This window comes from Polistes dominula, unplaced genomic scaffold (genome assembly GCF_049000335.1).
Source record: "Polistes dominula isolate Pdom_NZ unplaced genomic scaffold, Pdom_raw_medaka contig_73, whole genome shotgun sequence".
Lineage (NCBI taxonomy): Eukaryota > Metazoa > Arthropoda > Insecta > Hymenoptera > Vespidae > Polistes > Polistes dominula.
The window spans coordinates 555,001-571,727 of record NW_028300951.1 but is presented as its reverse complement, the minus strand read 5'-3'; the positions used below and the strand labels follow the sequence as shown (position 1 = coordinate 571,727).

The following is a 16,727-nucleotide window of genomic DNA, read 5'->3' as shown; positions in this document are numbered from 1 at the left end:
TGAAACAAAAAAAAAAAAAGAAAAAAAAAAAGAAATGAAAAAACGTCTGTAATAAAGATTCACAAGAATTACAGCTGCCATCGTTTAAAAAAAAAAAAAAAAAAAAAAAAACAAACAAACAAACCATCGATATTATTATCATTATCAATTTTTTTCTCATTAAATCTCCTTAGGAACATTCCGACTCTTTTACTTTATTTTAAATATTAAGTGTATATATATATATATAAATAATTGTGTTCTCACACTGTAATAAGTAAAGTTAGTTTGGGATGGGTAGGATGTAGATGATTTAGGATCATGAAAGTAATTTAACGTAGTTTTAATTCTTTATTCAGTTTATTTACTCGTAATAATATTATTTTCATCATATGTATATATATGCATATATATATATATATACATATATATGTGTATTTATATATATATATATATATATATATATATATATATATATATATATATATATATATATATAAATGTATATATATATATATAGTTCTATTTACTCCTTACTATTTATATATAATAATATAGTGTATTTATGTTCATTATGTATAATATATTATCTACATTTATAATCCCTATGAAAGGCATCTCCATACAGACTTCAGTTTCACTTTTTTAAAATATCTTATTTATTCATAAAAATACAGGGGTTTACGCGCTTATCGCAAAATTCAGTCCGTTTTGCCGGGAACCGATAGCCTTCGAATATTTTTTTCGGACGAACGTTAAATAATATTAATAATAATAATAATAATAATAATAATATAATAATCATAATAATAATAATATGAATTATATTATATATTTCTTTTTTTAAATATATCTATATATATATATATATTAATAATATTAATTATAGTAAAAAAATAATAATAATAATAGTCGCTCGCTTTTTATTGATTTATGTATGTACATAAAAAGATTTTCGTCCAAGAAAAATTCAATAGCTCGCGGTTTATTTATTAATTCTTAATTTAATTATCGAATCAGATTCGTTTTTTTAATTCGTCAGGCTTGATCGATGAGGGAAGGATGTTTTTTTCTTTTTATTAAAAAAAAAAAAAAAAAAAAAAAAAAACAGGGATTCCGACGCGCTAAGAAGAAATGCAAGAAAAAAATGCAAACGCGAAATGTTCTAAGATGATTTAGTTAGATCTGTTAAAATGAGAAAAGAAAAATTTATATACGCGAGATCCTGGAAACGCGCACAGTGTGTATGATGGACGAATTGTATGCACTCGTTTATTTATTTATTTATTTTTTTTTTATATTGCAATACTTGCCGTTAATTATTTTATTTTATTTAAAGAATTTCGCGTATCTACGATATGTTCGTCAGTTAAATACGATCGGTATTATGAATGAAATTTATGAAGAGTGTATAAAAGCGATTAATAAGATGAAATTTGATCTTTTTATTCTCTCTCTCTCTCTCTCACACACACTTTCTTTCTTTCTCTATCTTCTTCTCTCCGTTTTATTTTATTTTAATTATTTATTTATTTTTTTTTCGTTTAACGTCTCGTACGCGTTTACGAATAAATCCGCGTTGGGATTTACGTCAAACACACACAGATTTATTATTTTATTTTATCTTCTCCTATTTATTACCGAATTATCTCTTTATCTCTTTCTCTCTTTCTTTCTTTCTTTCTTTTTGTTTACTATACATAGTGTAGAACCCTCTCGGTGATCTGATTGAAATTTCAGAGAAAAGGGCTACTACCTTTAAGGCACGCGATCGAAATAGAAAGCAATTTTTTTATTAATGCTTCATCATCGAAAGCAGAAGTATCGACGAGTTGTGTAAAGATTTGTTATTTTAAATACGCGGTTTGTTTTTGTTTTTTTTTTTTCTTATTACGTACGTACCCTATATAATAACATACATACATACATAAATACATACGTACTTACATATATATATGTATATGTATATGCACGATCATGTACGTACGCGAGCGATTCACCATAATTTTTATATCACTGTATATTATCATTTAATTTACTTCGTTTTTTTTTTTTTTATCTCGCTCTCTATCTCTTTGTTTTATTTTTACTTTTACTTTTTCTTTCTTTCTTTATTTCTTTCTTTATTTATTTATTTCATTTTCAAGTCTTTTTTTTTATTTTTATTTAAATTACTTGGATCACATGGTGATTAGGTGCGCGCGCACATGCGAGTTGCGCGCGCATCTAAAAATTTCAAATTCACGCGGCAATTCCGTTCCCGGCAAAGACGAATAGTTTTTTACGTGGCGCCCGAAATCTCAGTTACAAAAGGAATATTACTCGAAGGTAAACGAGATATTATCATTATAATAATAATAATAATAATCATTATCATCATCATAATTAATAATAATTAATAATTAATAATAATCGTTAATAATAAAAACGTACTTTCTATAAACGTAGGTAGAAATTGGTAACTTTGACTCACTCATTGAAAAAGTATCTTTCTTTCTTATCTTTTTTTTTTCTTTTGTTATTATTTTTTTTTTTAGTTTTCATCTTTTTCATTCGCCGAAATCCGACATTCGGTGCTTTTTTTTTTTAATTATTTCTGCTTATCAATTGCCCGTCGTTTTTGGGTTAACATTTGCATTCTTCGCGAACGAGCATCAATCAATGTTTGTTTAATTTAATTAATTTCTTTTTATTCATTCTTTTTCATTCAGTTAACTTTCTCTCTCATTTTATGCTAATTTTGTTCTTTTCCCTTTTCATCTCTCGTGTCAAAATAGCACATAATAATATAGAAAAAAGAAAAAAGTCATTCGAATATTTAGATTTTTTTTTTTTTTTCGACAATGTTTTCAATCGTGTATGAGATTATCGGACAAATTAATGATTTTCCTTAAAGAAAAATGACCGATTTATAATATTCACAGTGTGATCAATTTTATAAATTAATTTCTTTCTCGTATATCTCGTAAGGACTGAAAATATTGTTTTTAAGGAAAATTGTTCGACGTTTATTATTATTATTATTCGAGAAAAAAAGCGGGTAATAACACGGATTTATACAAAGAGACAGGACTAGTACTTTCAACATAGTTATTATTAGACCTTTCGTACAATATGTACAAAGTTAAACCCATAAACGAGAGGCATGTGTTTACATATATATATATAGTATATATATATATATATATATATATACATACACGCACATACACACTTATTTTTTAAAAAATATATATATATGTGCATACATACATATATATATATATATATATATTTCTTTCTTTCTTACGTTTTTTTTTTTTTTTTTTTTTTTTAATTATTATTCTTTTTCTTTTGCTCAATAGACTCTCACTCGCACTTAAATATTAAAGGTTGGGCATGATAATACTTTTGGTAATATGATGCCCTAAGTCTTACTGATCCAACGCTTTAGCTCTCCTGTAAGCAGCTGCTGTATTCCCAGACATCGATGCGCGTATATTTTATTATATTTTTTAACTAAATAATACCTCATTGTCGGTAATTAGATTTTCTATTAATCATTCCTATCGTATATATATATATATATACATATGTGTTAATATAATAATAATGTTAATAATAATATAATAATAATAATAATAATCATAATAATAATAATAATAAATAGGAACAGGGTTCGTAACGAAGACGGTGAACATTTTTTGAGGGTCCATTGAGTTTATACAAAAAAAAAAAAAGGAAAAAAAAAGAAAAAAAAAGAAAGAAAAATATAAAACGATGCCACATAACCAACATGTTGAACATATTGAACATTATTCGATAATAAAAGGTTACGATGATGTGTGGAGAATACAGTAACCCTTACAACCCAATCCCTTAACCACGAATAATATACATCGTTTTAAATCGTATGAAGTATCCCATTGTTAGTTAAGTCTTATAATATGGACAAGTATCCTTAGGCTATTAGGCCCAAGGTCCGTGTATATATAGTTGATTTTTTGTGTGTTTTTTTTTGTTTTTGTTTTGTTTGTTTGTTTCTATTTTTCTTCTATATTTTTTTTCTATCATCCCTTCTTCATTTTCTTCTTTCTTCATTTATTTATTTATTCATTTATTTATTTAATTCTTCTCGAATGTACGTATTGTATTTTTGTATTTTTTATTTTTTAAATCTGCGCGTGTTATGTGTGTTTGTTTTTTTGTGTTTGTTTGTAATGTGTTTGTGGGGGTGTGTATTTAAGTGTATACACGTGTTTTTAATAATTCTTTTCCATCTTCTTCTTCTTCTTCTTCTTATTCTCCTCGAGCTTAAATAGCGAGCGCATTATCACGACCACGAGAATTCGATAGACGTTTTTTTTTTTTTTAAATATATTTTGTTTTCTCGATAAAATAATCGAATCAGAGAAAGAGGGAATGTTTATTTTTTTGTTTGTTTACTTTACTTTAGTTTACTTCAGTTTAGTTTTGTATAATGGACGAATATTTCAAATGAAAAAAAAAAAAAAAAAAAAAAAAGACAGTCTTTAATCGTCAAATATTTTATAAAACAATTCTTCTTTTTTTCTTCTATTTTTTTTTCTTTTTTCATTTTTTTTTTTTTTCAAGATATATATATATATATTATGTACACATGAGAATTGACTATTATTAGTTTGTTGTATTTTTTTGCTGCGTGTATCGCCTTTAATACAAACTTTGTTTAATCAAAAGATCAATTGGGGCAATCTCATTTTTTTTTTTTTTTTCACACAAATATTATATTTAGTTTAAAATAAGTATCGAATATAATAAATGCAATCGTCCTTTTATTATCACGTTATCATATTAATATATAATGAACATGAGAGTTTTCTAATAAACTCTGAAGATGAAGTCTAATAAAATAAAATAAAATAACAAATAAAAAATAAAAAATAATAAAAAACACACGCAAAATCGTCGATCGTTCTCGTTGATCGCGAATAGCAAAATTAAGCTGCTTTTATTTCTGCAAAAAAAAAAAAAAAACAAAAAAAAAAAGGCAAGAGACCAATAAGAAATCGCGTTTGATTCGAACCGTGTGTATGATTAATAAAAATTGTCTATTTTTCATTTTGTTTAACCCTTTGACTACTGGGCCCTTTGACTCTCGAACCAATCCATTAATATTGCGTGTTGCGTTAAATGTATGTGTATATATATATATATATATATATATATGTAATATATTTTTCTTCTTTCTCTCTCCCATGTTTTTTTTTTCTTTTTTTGATATATTTTTTGTTAAATTTTTTTTCTAAAAACATTTTTTTTACTTCTATTAATTAATTGAACCGATATATAGAGAGATTTGTTTGACGAGTATCGAGTTGTTTCGCGATTGAAATCGAAGATATATCACAAACGTCGTGGTTTATATATATATATATATATATTTTTTTTTTATAATTTTTTAATTTTTTAATTTTTTTTTTTTTCTTTTAATTCGTAAGAAAATTTCAAAACTCATCGACGAATACGTTAGAAGTTATACATAGAAAAATGTTGGAATAAGAAAAAAAGGGCGAATTCACCGCGATGCACACGCGACTAATTTTTTCTTGTTTTCTTTTTTTTTTTTTTTTTTTTACCCGAATGATGAATGATTTCGTTTATTTAATTTTATTTAATTTGTTTTTTTTTTTTCGTTAATTAATTAATTAATTTATCCTTTTATTTCTTTCTTTTTTCTCGTTAATTTTTTTTTATTATTATTTTTTCACTTCCATCTATCTTATTCTCTCTCTCTCTCTCTCTTTTTATTTGCACGATCGATGAATAATATTCGTTTTATTTACACGTCGGCTTTTACTCGCTCGTAATGTTAGAAAAGAAAAAAAAAACAAAAAAAAAAAAAAGATTATCCCAGTCAATCTTACAACGCGAGGAAATAATTAATATAAAAAGAAAAAGAAAAAAGAAAAAAGAAAAAAGAAAGAAAGAAAGAAAAAAACATTACTGAAAATCTTGTCAAGTCTTTTTCCAAACGTTTCGACATTTTTTCTCTCTTTTTTTTTTTTTTTCTTTTTTTCCAAACGAATTTCGTGGAATTTCAGTCGGTGGTAGAAATTTCTTTATCGTTCATTCGAACAATTTCTACGAAGATAGGATGTGTATGTATAAATCCCCATTAAATTGGAAGATATTATTGTAAAATATGAAAAAAAAAAGAAAAAAACAAATGTATCAAAAGATTTGTATCCTAGAAAAAAAAAAAAAAAAATCGAGACGTTCGATAAGATCGATTACGATGCGAATGAAAATAAGTTTAGCAGATCACTGACGAACATGTGTCTTATAATAAAATAAAATAAAAAAACCCATAAAAAATTAGGGGGTAGTTTATAATAGTAGCAGAAGAAGAAGATGATGAAGAAGAAGAAGAAGAAGAAGAAAAACGAAAAGGGTATTTTTATAGTCTTCTCGTATTGCGCGTTTGGACTGTAAATACGGTCAGTGAGTGAGTGAGTGAGTGAATGAGTGAATGAGTAAGTGAGTGAGTGAGTGAGTAAGTGAGTGAGTGATTATAAAAGTGACGATAATGACAATGTGATAATGACAGAAAAACGTCGTCGAGAAAAAAAATAATCGAATTTCGACAACGTTAGATAATGATAACGTGATATTGCGAACGTATTTTTTTTATTTCCTTTTTCTTTTCTTTTCTTTTTGACTGTATAGATATATGTATAATTATTAGATATATATATATAATATCGTTTCATCCTTGAAAATATAGAAAGATAATCAGCTATAAGCCGGTACGATGATGCCAAAAAAATCCTCTCCGTTCTTCTTCTGGAGGATTATTAAAGTACCCTGTTACGAATTGATGACACACCGTGATAATCCCTCGAAATAATACCTTTTTACTAATATTGCTAGGTCTATTAGGATGATGAAATTTCGAATAATGTAATTTATATGAATTAAACAATTCCCTAGTAGCACAAAATATTGAAAAATATTGAATATTCTAAGAGTACGCCCTGCCACCCGTTACTGTGGCTTACAATCTGTCCGAAGTCAACGAATTACCTTATACCGCCATCTGTTAGAATCATGACTCTTTGTTAATAAACAAATATTGCTATTATAAATTGAGATATAAACTATTCTATCTTTCAAGTTGAATGAAACTGCACAGAGTGTGCAAAATTTGATTAAAATCGGTTCAGTAATTTAGAAATCCATTGCGGACAAACAACGTCACACGTAATTTATATTTATTAAGATAAGAAGATGTGTATTTAACCCCTTAAGCAGCACGAGGTATTATTTTATATTTCTATGATTTTTTTACACTGAAATATAATAGAAAATTGAAAATAAGATTGTGAAAGCAAAGAAAAAGAATCGTGTTTCTTTTTTTTTTCCGAATAATGTTTTTTTCCAAAATAGTCATTTAAAAAGAAAAATTAAAAAGGTCGACGTAACGTTTTAACATTACAATAATTCGGCTCTTCTCTGCAATGTGAAACAAAATTCAAAATTAACATTAAAATTATCGATTATTTCTGTATTTTTTTTTTTTTTTGTCAAAACAATATTCTAAACTGTGTTTTTATGCAAAAAAGAAAAGAAAAGAAAACTAATTCTTTTTGGCTGTTCTTTTTTTTTTTCAAAATCATTGCTGCTTATAAGGGGTTGTTAATATTAAAAAAAGATGTTAAATCTCTTTTACACACATGTATTGAAATATTTTTTCAATATTTTGTGCTACTAGTTGGGTTATTTGAATTATTCGAAAATTCATAAATGCATTCATTCATTAAATTCATCATAATAATAATCATAATAATCATAATCATTATCATCATCATCATCATCATTATCGTCGTCGTCACTGTATTGGATAGTAGTTTACGCATGATTTATTTCAACTTAGTTTGAAATGTTACTTTTTTCATTCTTTTGTTCATTTTAGTGTATCCCATTGATTTAGTATCTTTTATCGTCCGTTCGTCCCTTAAAAGGCTTCTTGTCGTTCAGGCTGTGGTGGATTCGTTCGGTTTAGAGTTGTGGAGAGTGACAGTACATTTAATGTAGGTGGCCTACGGTGATGAGCGTACGGTTAACGAGAGTCTTTTACTATCGATCGGATTATGCAATGTGAACACACAGTGAGACGTAGTAGTTGCGCGGTACTGCGTACAGAAATATATTATTATAGTCTTTTAGTTTCGATAAAAAAGTTCAGTTCCCTCCTCGATTGATTTCCTATCTCGAGGTGGCGCACTCTATCAATCAATCTTTCACCCATTTTTTCCCTTTCACACAATCTCTCTTTCTCTCTCTCTCAATCTTTCAATCTTTCTTTCTTTCTTTCTTTCTTTCTTTCTATCAAGATTCTCTCCCTAAATTTGTCTTTCTTTCATATTTCCAAGCGTTCCCTCTTATCTTCCGTATCCTTCTTCCGTTTCCTTTTTTTTTTTGTCCTTTATTAATATTTATCCTTTATCATTTTTTCTTCAAAGTTTCTTATTCCATTTCTCTCTCTCTCTCTTTCTCTCTCTCTCTCTTGTATTTAGCCCTTTTTTTGTTCTTTATCTTGCCAAATTTTCTCTCTCTCAACTTTTATCCTTCTTTCGTTTTGTACAACGCAACGAACACATACATTTATATTATTTATATTATTTATATGTGTATATATCTATATATCTATATAAATATATATATATATATATATATATATACATATACATAAATTTATATAGATATATATGTATATATTGTTTTTTTTTTTTTTTTTTTTTTTTTTTTAATAGTTATATCATACATACACGAACAAAGCTTTTTTTCATTCCCCCTCCCTTATCTTTTATATCTCTGTCTTTCTCCTTTTTATGTACGAGTCCTTTTTTTTTTTTTAAGAGGGGGAGATTTTTTTCCTTTCGTTTTTTTCGTTTCTTTTTCTATCTTCTTCTCTGTCTTGTGTTGTGTTCGGTTTTTTGACTTTCTCCTTTTTTTTTTTTTTAATGTATATATATATATATATATATATATATATATATATATATATATATATATATATACATAATATAATATGTATATGTATATTATGTATAGTATGTATATAGGTAAATTCAGCTTCGTTTATCGTGAGCTCTTTTTTTATTTACTATCTTTGAATTGCTGAGTTCAATAGGAAAGGAACGTAGAACATTTTACTCTCGAGAAGTAGAGATGCCGCTGATTGTACCTGAAATATTAAGGAATATAAACATAGCAATAGTTTTTTTTTTTTTGCAAATTTTTTATGACGAACTTATTTTTGTTTTGTTTTTTGTTTTGTGAACATCGATTAGAAAATATTAGTCGAGTCATAAGTAACTTTCGTTTTTTTTTTTTATGAAGACCAAGAATGACGTTTCTACGACTGATGATAAGTGAAAGACACCTTTCATGGAGTTTTGTTTTTTTTTCTTTGCACTCTTTGCAATTGTTCAACGTATCTATTGGATTTTGTTCTCAATGTTACCTTTAAAAAGTTTCGTCAAAGTCGGAAATACGTCCCTGCACTCGGTTCATCTTTTAAGATCGTATTCTCCAGAACGGAATTTGACAAACCAATTTCTGAACTGCCCTATCAGTTATCAATCCTGCACTGTATACGCTATATATTTTTTCAATTGCCACTTTAGTGGTTATTGCCTTGTTTCAATTCTTAAAGTAGTACATGTCGAATATGCACTTTTTACTATTCAATTTCAGTGGTTAAGAAAAACGGTTAAATGCAACATTGACTACATAAAGAATCATGTGTGCAGATCACACGTGTTAAAAGTGAAATCTTCAAAAAACTAAGTTTCGAGAGAATGAGACGAATACAAAATATCTGCTGTAGGATAATTGTATTCTCTTCTTATTTAGTATCTTGGCCGTTTCATCCGCCTCCCACCGCTCCGTTACATAGCCGCCGTCTACCACTCCGTTACATTTTTTCAAATGACACCCATTTTAAAGAAATTTTTACTTCAAAAAGTTGACACAAGACTAACTGAATTCTTATCTATACAGTGATATCGAAAATCCGTTTGTTTCGGTGACTTATAGTAGGTAAATACGAAAAATAGAATTTACATAGACGCATCGGAAGTTACTTACGACTCGATCTAATATTTGAAATTTCGGTACATTTCATTCGTTATTAATTTTGTCTTTTTTTTTTTTTTTTTTTAAATGTTTTTTTAACGACCAATTTATTTGTTCGCATGTAAATTTGATATCATAATTATATTTCGTATTAACAAGATATTGTTAAAGAAAAACAAAAGAAGAAGAAAAAGAGCATAAACAAATGTTAGAGACCAATAATGTTCTTTCGTGCCTCGTTAAACTTACTTCCGGCAACCTGACGAGTAACTCGTGAAATCGACTTGGCTGCTGTGGTGCACTGTGTTCAACGAAACTTCGCAGACAGCTCATGTACCGTTCTTGTATCTGTTCTAACTCCAGTGTACCTCCTCGTGCTAAGGATAATACAAATTCATTCATTTAATATTTATTTTTTTCCTTTTTTTTTTGTTTTGTTTTGTATAACATAACAGGAAGTTAATTATTCACAATTACGAAGATTACACATTATTGCTTTTTTTTTAATGCTTACATTTTGCATCTCCAATTGCAGCATTATCAAAAGGGGGGAGGGAGGGGGGAAAAAAAGAAACAGATCACCTTATGTATTATGCGTGATTACGTGTACTTCATTAATTCATTCATGAATTATTCCAATGATTATTGTCAGGTGAGTTTTTACACATATATTTACCTTGCGAGAGCATGGTGATTACTTTAAGACAGACGTATTCCTCCATCCTAAGCCTCACTCGCCTGAACATAAGCGTGACATAAGTAATTTTTTCTACCATGAGCCCTACGTCTTGTCGTAATTGGTCCATGGTTATCGGTCGGCCCATCATGCTAGTTAGGCACGTTTGGAGCGTATACATGTTGTTGGAAACCTGTTAAAAGTATCCATGATTATTTTATTTTGTATTTTTTAATATTTGACAGTAGTACAAGTCGGTGTATAGTCAAACCGATTCGTTGTGTTTAATAAGAGTGACGTTGATATATTAGATTATTAAACCATGAAATGTCTGATTACTTGGATTATTTACATCTCGAAATTAGACATTTCATATTTAACCCTTTCGCTATGGGCGTATTTTTCGCGATGCTATTTCTACTTGTACGGGGTGCTAATAAGTGCAGCAGCATCGCGAAATTGCACTTTATTTTCAAGTAATTTTGTTGTTGATATTGATGATTTTATGTAATGATGTCGTACGTAAAATACGCGGTATTTTATGGAGGGCCATTATAGTGGTCCGTAGTAGCGAAAGGATTAATGACCTAATATTTAAAAAAAAAGAAAAAAGGATATAATTACTTCTTGCGTAAATTCCGAGTTTGTTCCATCCGAGGTTACATTGACAAACTTGTGCTGACCGTGCATCGCCTGATAAGCAGAGGTGGTCAGCACGAGGAGTTCGTGCCACTTGTGAGTGAGCAGCCTCGTGTGAACTTCAACCGGCAGCTCAAGGTAAAACGGTAACCTTTTGGTCCACTGCACCAACTTGTAAACTATGCTGTCTCCTATTTGACACAGCTTCTCACTTAAATCTGATTTGTGGTCCAGCAGCTCGTCCAAGTTCTGGGAAAAAATATCAGATAATATCGATTGTATAAGAAAAGTTTAATCCTTTCAATGAATTTTGTTTATCTGATAGGAAAAAACAAAAAAAAAACATATATGTACCCTTAACGTAGCAATATCTTGGAACTCATCGCAATCTATGAGCGTTTGAATCATGTCGAGGGTCGTGTCCAAAGGAAAGGCTCTATCCCTCGAACTACTAACGGCGTTATCTAGCCTCTGCCGCAGGTGTACCACCTAGAAAAAAATCAAATCAAATATTTTAATCCTTTTATCGTCCCCATGAGAACAATACCATTCGTAAGATCGTACAAAATTTATCATTAAAGATCATCATCCCGAATGCGAGTTCATTTCCAATTCTCAGTTCGTTCAAAGTCGGTCGGTCGGCCTTTCACTGACCTTTTCAGGGTACTTCCTCGAAATACTTCCTCGAGGTCGGTATTCTTGGATCGTAATAGAGGAGAAGGGACAGAGCGAGAGCGAGAGAGTAAAACAAGAACACGAGGTAGGTGTTATAAAATCATGTTGTTATATAAGGAAATAGATTAAAAGATCATCCTCTAGAATTTCTCTATTTATTTTTCTATAAAAAAAAAAAGAAAAAAAGGAAAAATAATTAAATCACAAAATATATCCAGCTTGTTCTCACTCGTAATAAGATTTTTCACGCACCCTTTTGTATCGTGGGAACACGATGTCGCGTGGTTTGTTGACTGAAAGTGCTCGAGGGTGGTGAGAAAGAGGGACGAGGGAAGAGAGGGTGGGAGATTGTAGGGTGGGAGGACGGAGGAGGAAGAGAAGGAGAAAAAGGCGGAAAGAGGCAGACGAAGGTGACGGGGAGGGAGGCAAGGGGAAAGAAGAGGGGAGGTGGTGAGAGGTCAGTGTCCCTTGCGCAGACTTTCACGAGTTACGAAACGGCCCGTCGGAGAACTGCCCGTCCTTGGCACCGGTTGCCGCTGATTTTCTATTGTCCCTAACCGATCGTCATCGTGCTGTTTCACCTGGATGATCATCCGGACTTTTTATGGATACCCCTAAATACGAATCCGTTATTATGATATCTCATTTACGAAGCTCACGATACTTTAGCGGATCATTAGGTTTATCGTTGGAGAAACAACACATCGGTCTCTCTCTCTCTGAGTTAAAAGTTTAAAAGTCTATTTTGCGATGATTGGGCTTAGAACAACAACAAAAAAAAAGAAGAAAAGAAAAGAATAGAAAATAGAGAAAGGAAATTGTGTTTGTAAATAGTTTAATGAAGAAAATCGATATCGTTTGGATTTATCGATCGATATCTATCGATATATAGCTTTCATTCGTAGGAAAAACATATTATTAGATATATAGAAAGGATAAGCCGGAGACGCCAATGTTGATCAAGTTGGCTTTCGAATGAGCTGCTGCTGCTGCTGTTGTTGGTGCTGCTGCTGTTGGTGACTCTCTCTGCTACTACCGCTGACTCTGTTCGTTCTATCTATTGGCTTTCGTAATGTGGGAAACCTTGAGGCTTGCGCAAGATAAGTCGTAAGAAAGTGAAATTGCAACGAAGAGTTCATTCATTTCAGGATCAACGTGATGGAAGACTGGAACTAGCTTTTAACATACAACGATGTATGTTAATACATCGTGTATGAGAGTTTCGATTAGTTTTTCTTTTTCTTTTTGCAATATTTTAACGCGGATAAATATGATAAATAAGTAAGTATGCATATGTGTAGAGATAGGAAGAAAAAAAATTCTATTGCATCTAACACCATGATAGAAAAGCGTATTATCATTATTATTATTATTATTATTATTATCATTATTATTTCCAATAAAGAAACTTGTTCGGGAGAAGATGATAAAAGTCGACAGATTGACAACGATTTGGTACGTCCGTGCTTCGTGTCTAAGAGCTAAGCAGCTGGTTCGAAAGTGAAAGTGAAGATGCCTTCGGGTAGTTCTCATCAGAGATCTCGAACGAACGAACGAACGAACGAACGAACGAACGAACGAACGAACGGATTCTACGGGTAAAGATCAAGTTTTGTCGAGCCGCGCTCGATTTCTAACTGGAGCCAAGCGAAATAAATCACTTAAATTGCTAGCTTCGTATACGGAATTCTACGGTATCGGGGATCTTACCGAGAAGTTCATTCGCGTGTATTAATATCTGGTTCACAGAGAGCTATCCTAGCGAAAGAGAAAGCGATGTCGTTCCAATTGGGATTTTGACGTTCGTCTTGAACGCCTGTCTTCGTGACGGTCGATCAATCAATATCAAGTAAAAAGTAAGAATAGGAACATGCTCACGATGAGAGAGGATCGTGATCTTAGTTGACCACGTTGACCAATGAAATTTAAGTAGATCACCAATTGGCGCCATTGAAGTTGATTGCTTGGTAAGAACGATTGGTTGCTCGAATTCAAAGAAATAATTGAGAAATGTTGTTATAATCACCTCGGAAGGATTGGTGAGAGCAGTCTTCAGGATCGTTCCATTGACCAGGTGGCCCGAATGGGCAGGGTGACTTGGATGGCTGGGAGTAGGTTGCGAGTTGAGCGGATCGCCCGACGAAATTTTGTGATGATGGAGGAAGCTACCAGCGAGCTGTGCGTGCTGTTGCTGACTGTGATGCGCAGCCACAGCTACCATGTGTTTGTCCAACATCGTCGGGCCCATGGTACCTTTATTGGCACCAAGGGATCCCGACCCGTTCACACCACCAACGTTACCGCCGCCACCCATGCCACCCATGTTCCCACTGCTCATCCCACTTCCTTTGTTGCTCTTCTTATGCTTCTTGTATTTAACCTGAAAATCCATAATCGTTTCACTTTCTTGTTCACCTCTAACGTACGAGCGTATCTTTCCCGATCATTTGTTTTCTATTTTATTGCATTTTAATATCAACCTTATAAAGATTGTAGACGGCACCAGAATTTCTTCCACCAGGCATCCGGTCTTCTCGAACGGCTTGCAGGACCATACCCTGTTCGATACACTTTTTGAAGCGGCAGTACTGACACCTGTTTCTCTGTGCCTTTGTGATTTCGCAGCCACCTTCTGCTACACATGTATACACCCGCCTATTTTGTACAGTCCTTTTGAAGAAACCTTTGCACCTGCAGCAAAATCGATCCATGTTCTTTCTTTTTTCTTTGGGGGTTTTTTTTTTTGTTACATTACTTCAAATCGCTCGAAATGTGCGCAAGATGTTCGCGACAAAAGAATTAAAAGTTTCATTTTTAATCAAAACGATTGGAAGGAAGAAGAGAACAAAAAGTAAAGTTTTATCGTGCAAACGTCCTCTCTTTCATTTCATGTCAGACAACGTAGGTAGAAATTGCAATGTGGTCAGACAACGATACCCAATGGTGATATCCAGAGTTAATCTTGAGTATCCTTACGTAAATTTTCAAGAGAGATATTTTTCAAGGAATATTTCTTTCACCTTGGTTGGATATCGTCAGCTTGGGAGATGAAAGAAGCGGCAAGTAGGTTGATAATTAAGAACTTGTATACGGTGTGCTTGAAAGAAGCATTTTTCTCCTTCTTAACTTTGCACTTAGTTATAGTTTATTTAATAGAAGGAAAGTGTAAATTGTTGGATAGTCAATGGGGGTTAATTTGGATGCCGAAGGATGCCGAGCATTCTACCATGGGTGGTTGTTTAAACGAAGAATCGAGAATATTCATCAAAGATCTTTGTCGTATTATTTGAAAGGGGTTGAAATATAAAATGAAAGGAAACTTACCCCTCGCACGTGATAATGCCATAATGTAATCCCGTGGCTTTATCCTCGCAAATCATGCAGATCATGGGCGTTTCGTCTTCCTCGTGTTCTTGAGGCGGTAACGGTGGAGCAGGTGGTGCGACCGACATTGATTGCGAGGCCGCCTCGGACTTGATGACCCCGCCGTTTCTCACCCAAGGCTGACTGGAGCCCGATGCCGTCAGATTGAGAGCTTGCATCTGCTGGGCAGCCGGCAGTTGCGTTAAATCGCCGGCCCATAGCCTCTCCATGTTGAGGGGTGGTCCGGACGAATAGGAAACGGAAGGTGGTTTTCCCCTGGACTCTTGTCCGAGGTTTAGGAGAAGTTGCGCCGCCGATTCCTCCGAAGAGGAACAAGAAGCTGCCGCTGCTGTGGCCGTCCACGAAGCCGCGGGTGGTGGTACAGGATCCGATGGTGGCGTCGTCCATACCATCGTCCTAACGCCACCGATTTCTCCCATGACCACCGTGGGCGATGGTCTCGGTGGTGCTGGGGCTGGTCTTTGGGCTGGGGGCTTCATTCCTGTGCCTACAAAATTCAACGCGAATCGACAAATCTCTTAAGTCTACTAAATCATTTAATGGAAAAATGAAATTTCTTTTATAGATCACCCTTTGACGCATTGAACTTACACGAGGACGACGTTGTGGTTGCTCCCGTACTTCCGGAGCTTCCACTGCCGCTATTACCACTCTCCGTACTTAAAGTAGTGCAGCTACTAGTAGAAACCGTGGCAACGTTTTGTCCATAACTAACGGCGCTACTTATTACGCCGTTTAGTAGCCTTTGCGTAGCGAATCCCTGTACACCGGAATTTTGTGACCAGAATTGATGATGTGCTAGAAGATGAGGCGGTACCGAAGGTGCTCGCGCCCTCGGCGATGCCTGCTGCTGCTGCGTTTGCGGTTGCTGTTGCTGTTGCTGTTGTTGTTGTTGTTGTTGCTGTTGTTGCTGTTGCTGTTGCTGTTGAGAGACGTGAGCCGAACTACCTGTAGGACTCATGCTCTGGTTCGGATTGTATTGCGACGACGGACTGTTCCGGTGACTAGGCTGGCTGGATGTCTCCGTACGAACGCCGGAATTACCGCCACTGCCTCCGCTGCCACCACCTCCACCACCACCGCCTCCGCCACCTCCACCGTCGAAGACCGAATTATCGGACTCTTCTTTCATTTGGACAGACGAGAGATCACCTTTGTCAGGACTCTCGCTCCTCGAGGACGGTTCTAGAGGCATTGGTGTCGTGGAAACAGCTTGAACGGGTGAGTAAGGTGAAGATCTGTTTGGTGCTGGAGTACTGGAACGTTGCTGCTG

General features: G+C 32.9%; 1 protein-coding gene across 3 annotated transcripts in view; it reads right to left on the bottom strand.

The window, feature by feature from the left end:
• Positions 1-1,076: 1,076 nt before the first annotated feature.
• The window catches only part of Hr4 (nuclear hormone receptor 4), an 18,970-nt gene continuing 3,319 nt past the window's right edge, over positions 1,077-16,727 (bottom strand). For 2 of the 3 annotated variants that reach the window (XM_089172281.1, XM_089172282.1), the window contains exons 2-10: positions 16,046-16,727; positions 15,395-15,941; positions 14,551-14,761; positions 14,097-14,450; positions 11,750-11,884; positions 11,381-11,644; positions 10,757-10,949; positions 10,330-10,457; positions 1,077-9,187 (exon numbers count right to left, since the gene is read on the bottom strand). The exon at positions 16,046-16,727 is cut by the window's right edge. In XM_089172281.1, coding sequence (XP_089028407.1) covers positions 9,107-9,187; positions 10,330-10,457; positions 10,757-10,949; positions 11,381-11,644; positions 11,750-11,884; positions 14,097-14,450; positions 14,551-14,761; positions 15,395-15,941; positions 16,046-16,727 — 2,595 coding nt within the window. In that variant the 3' untranslated portion in view covers positions 1,077-9,106. Of the gene's footprint in view, positions 9,188-10,329; positions 10,458-10,594; positions 10,950-11,380; positions 11,645-11,749; positions 11,885-14,096; positions 14,451-14,550; positions 14,762-15,394; positions 15,942-16,045 lie in introns of all 3 variants that reach the window. The other variant, XR_016176506.1, reaches the window with a different exon arrangement.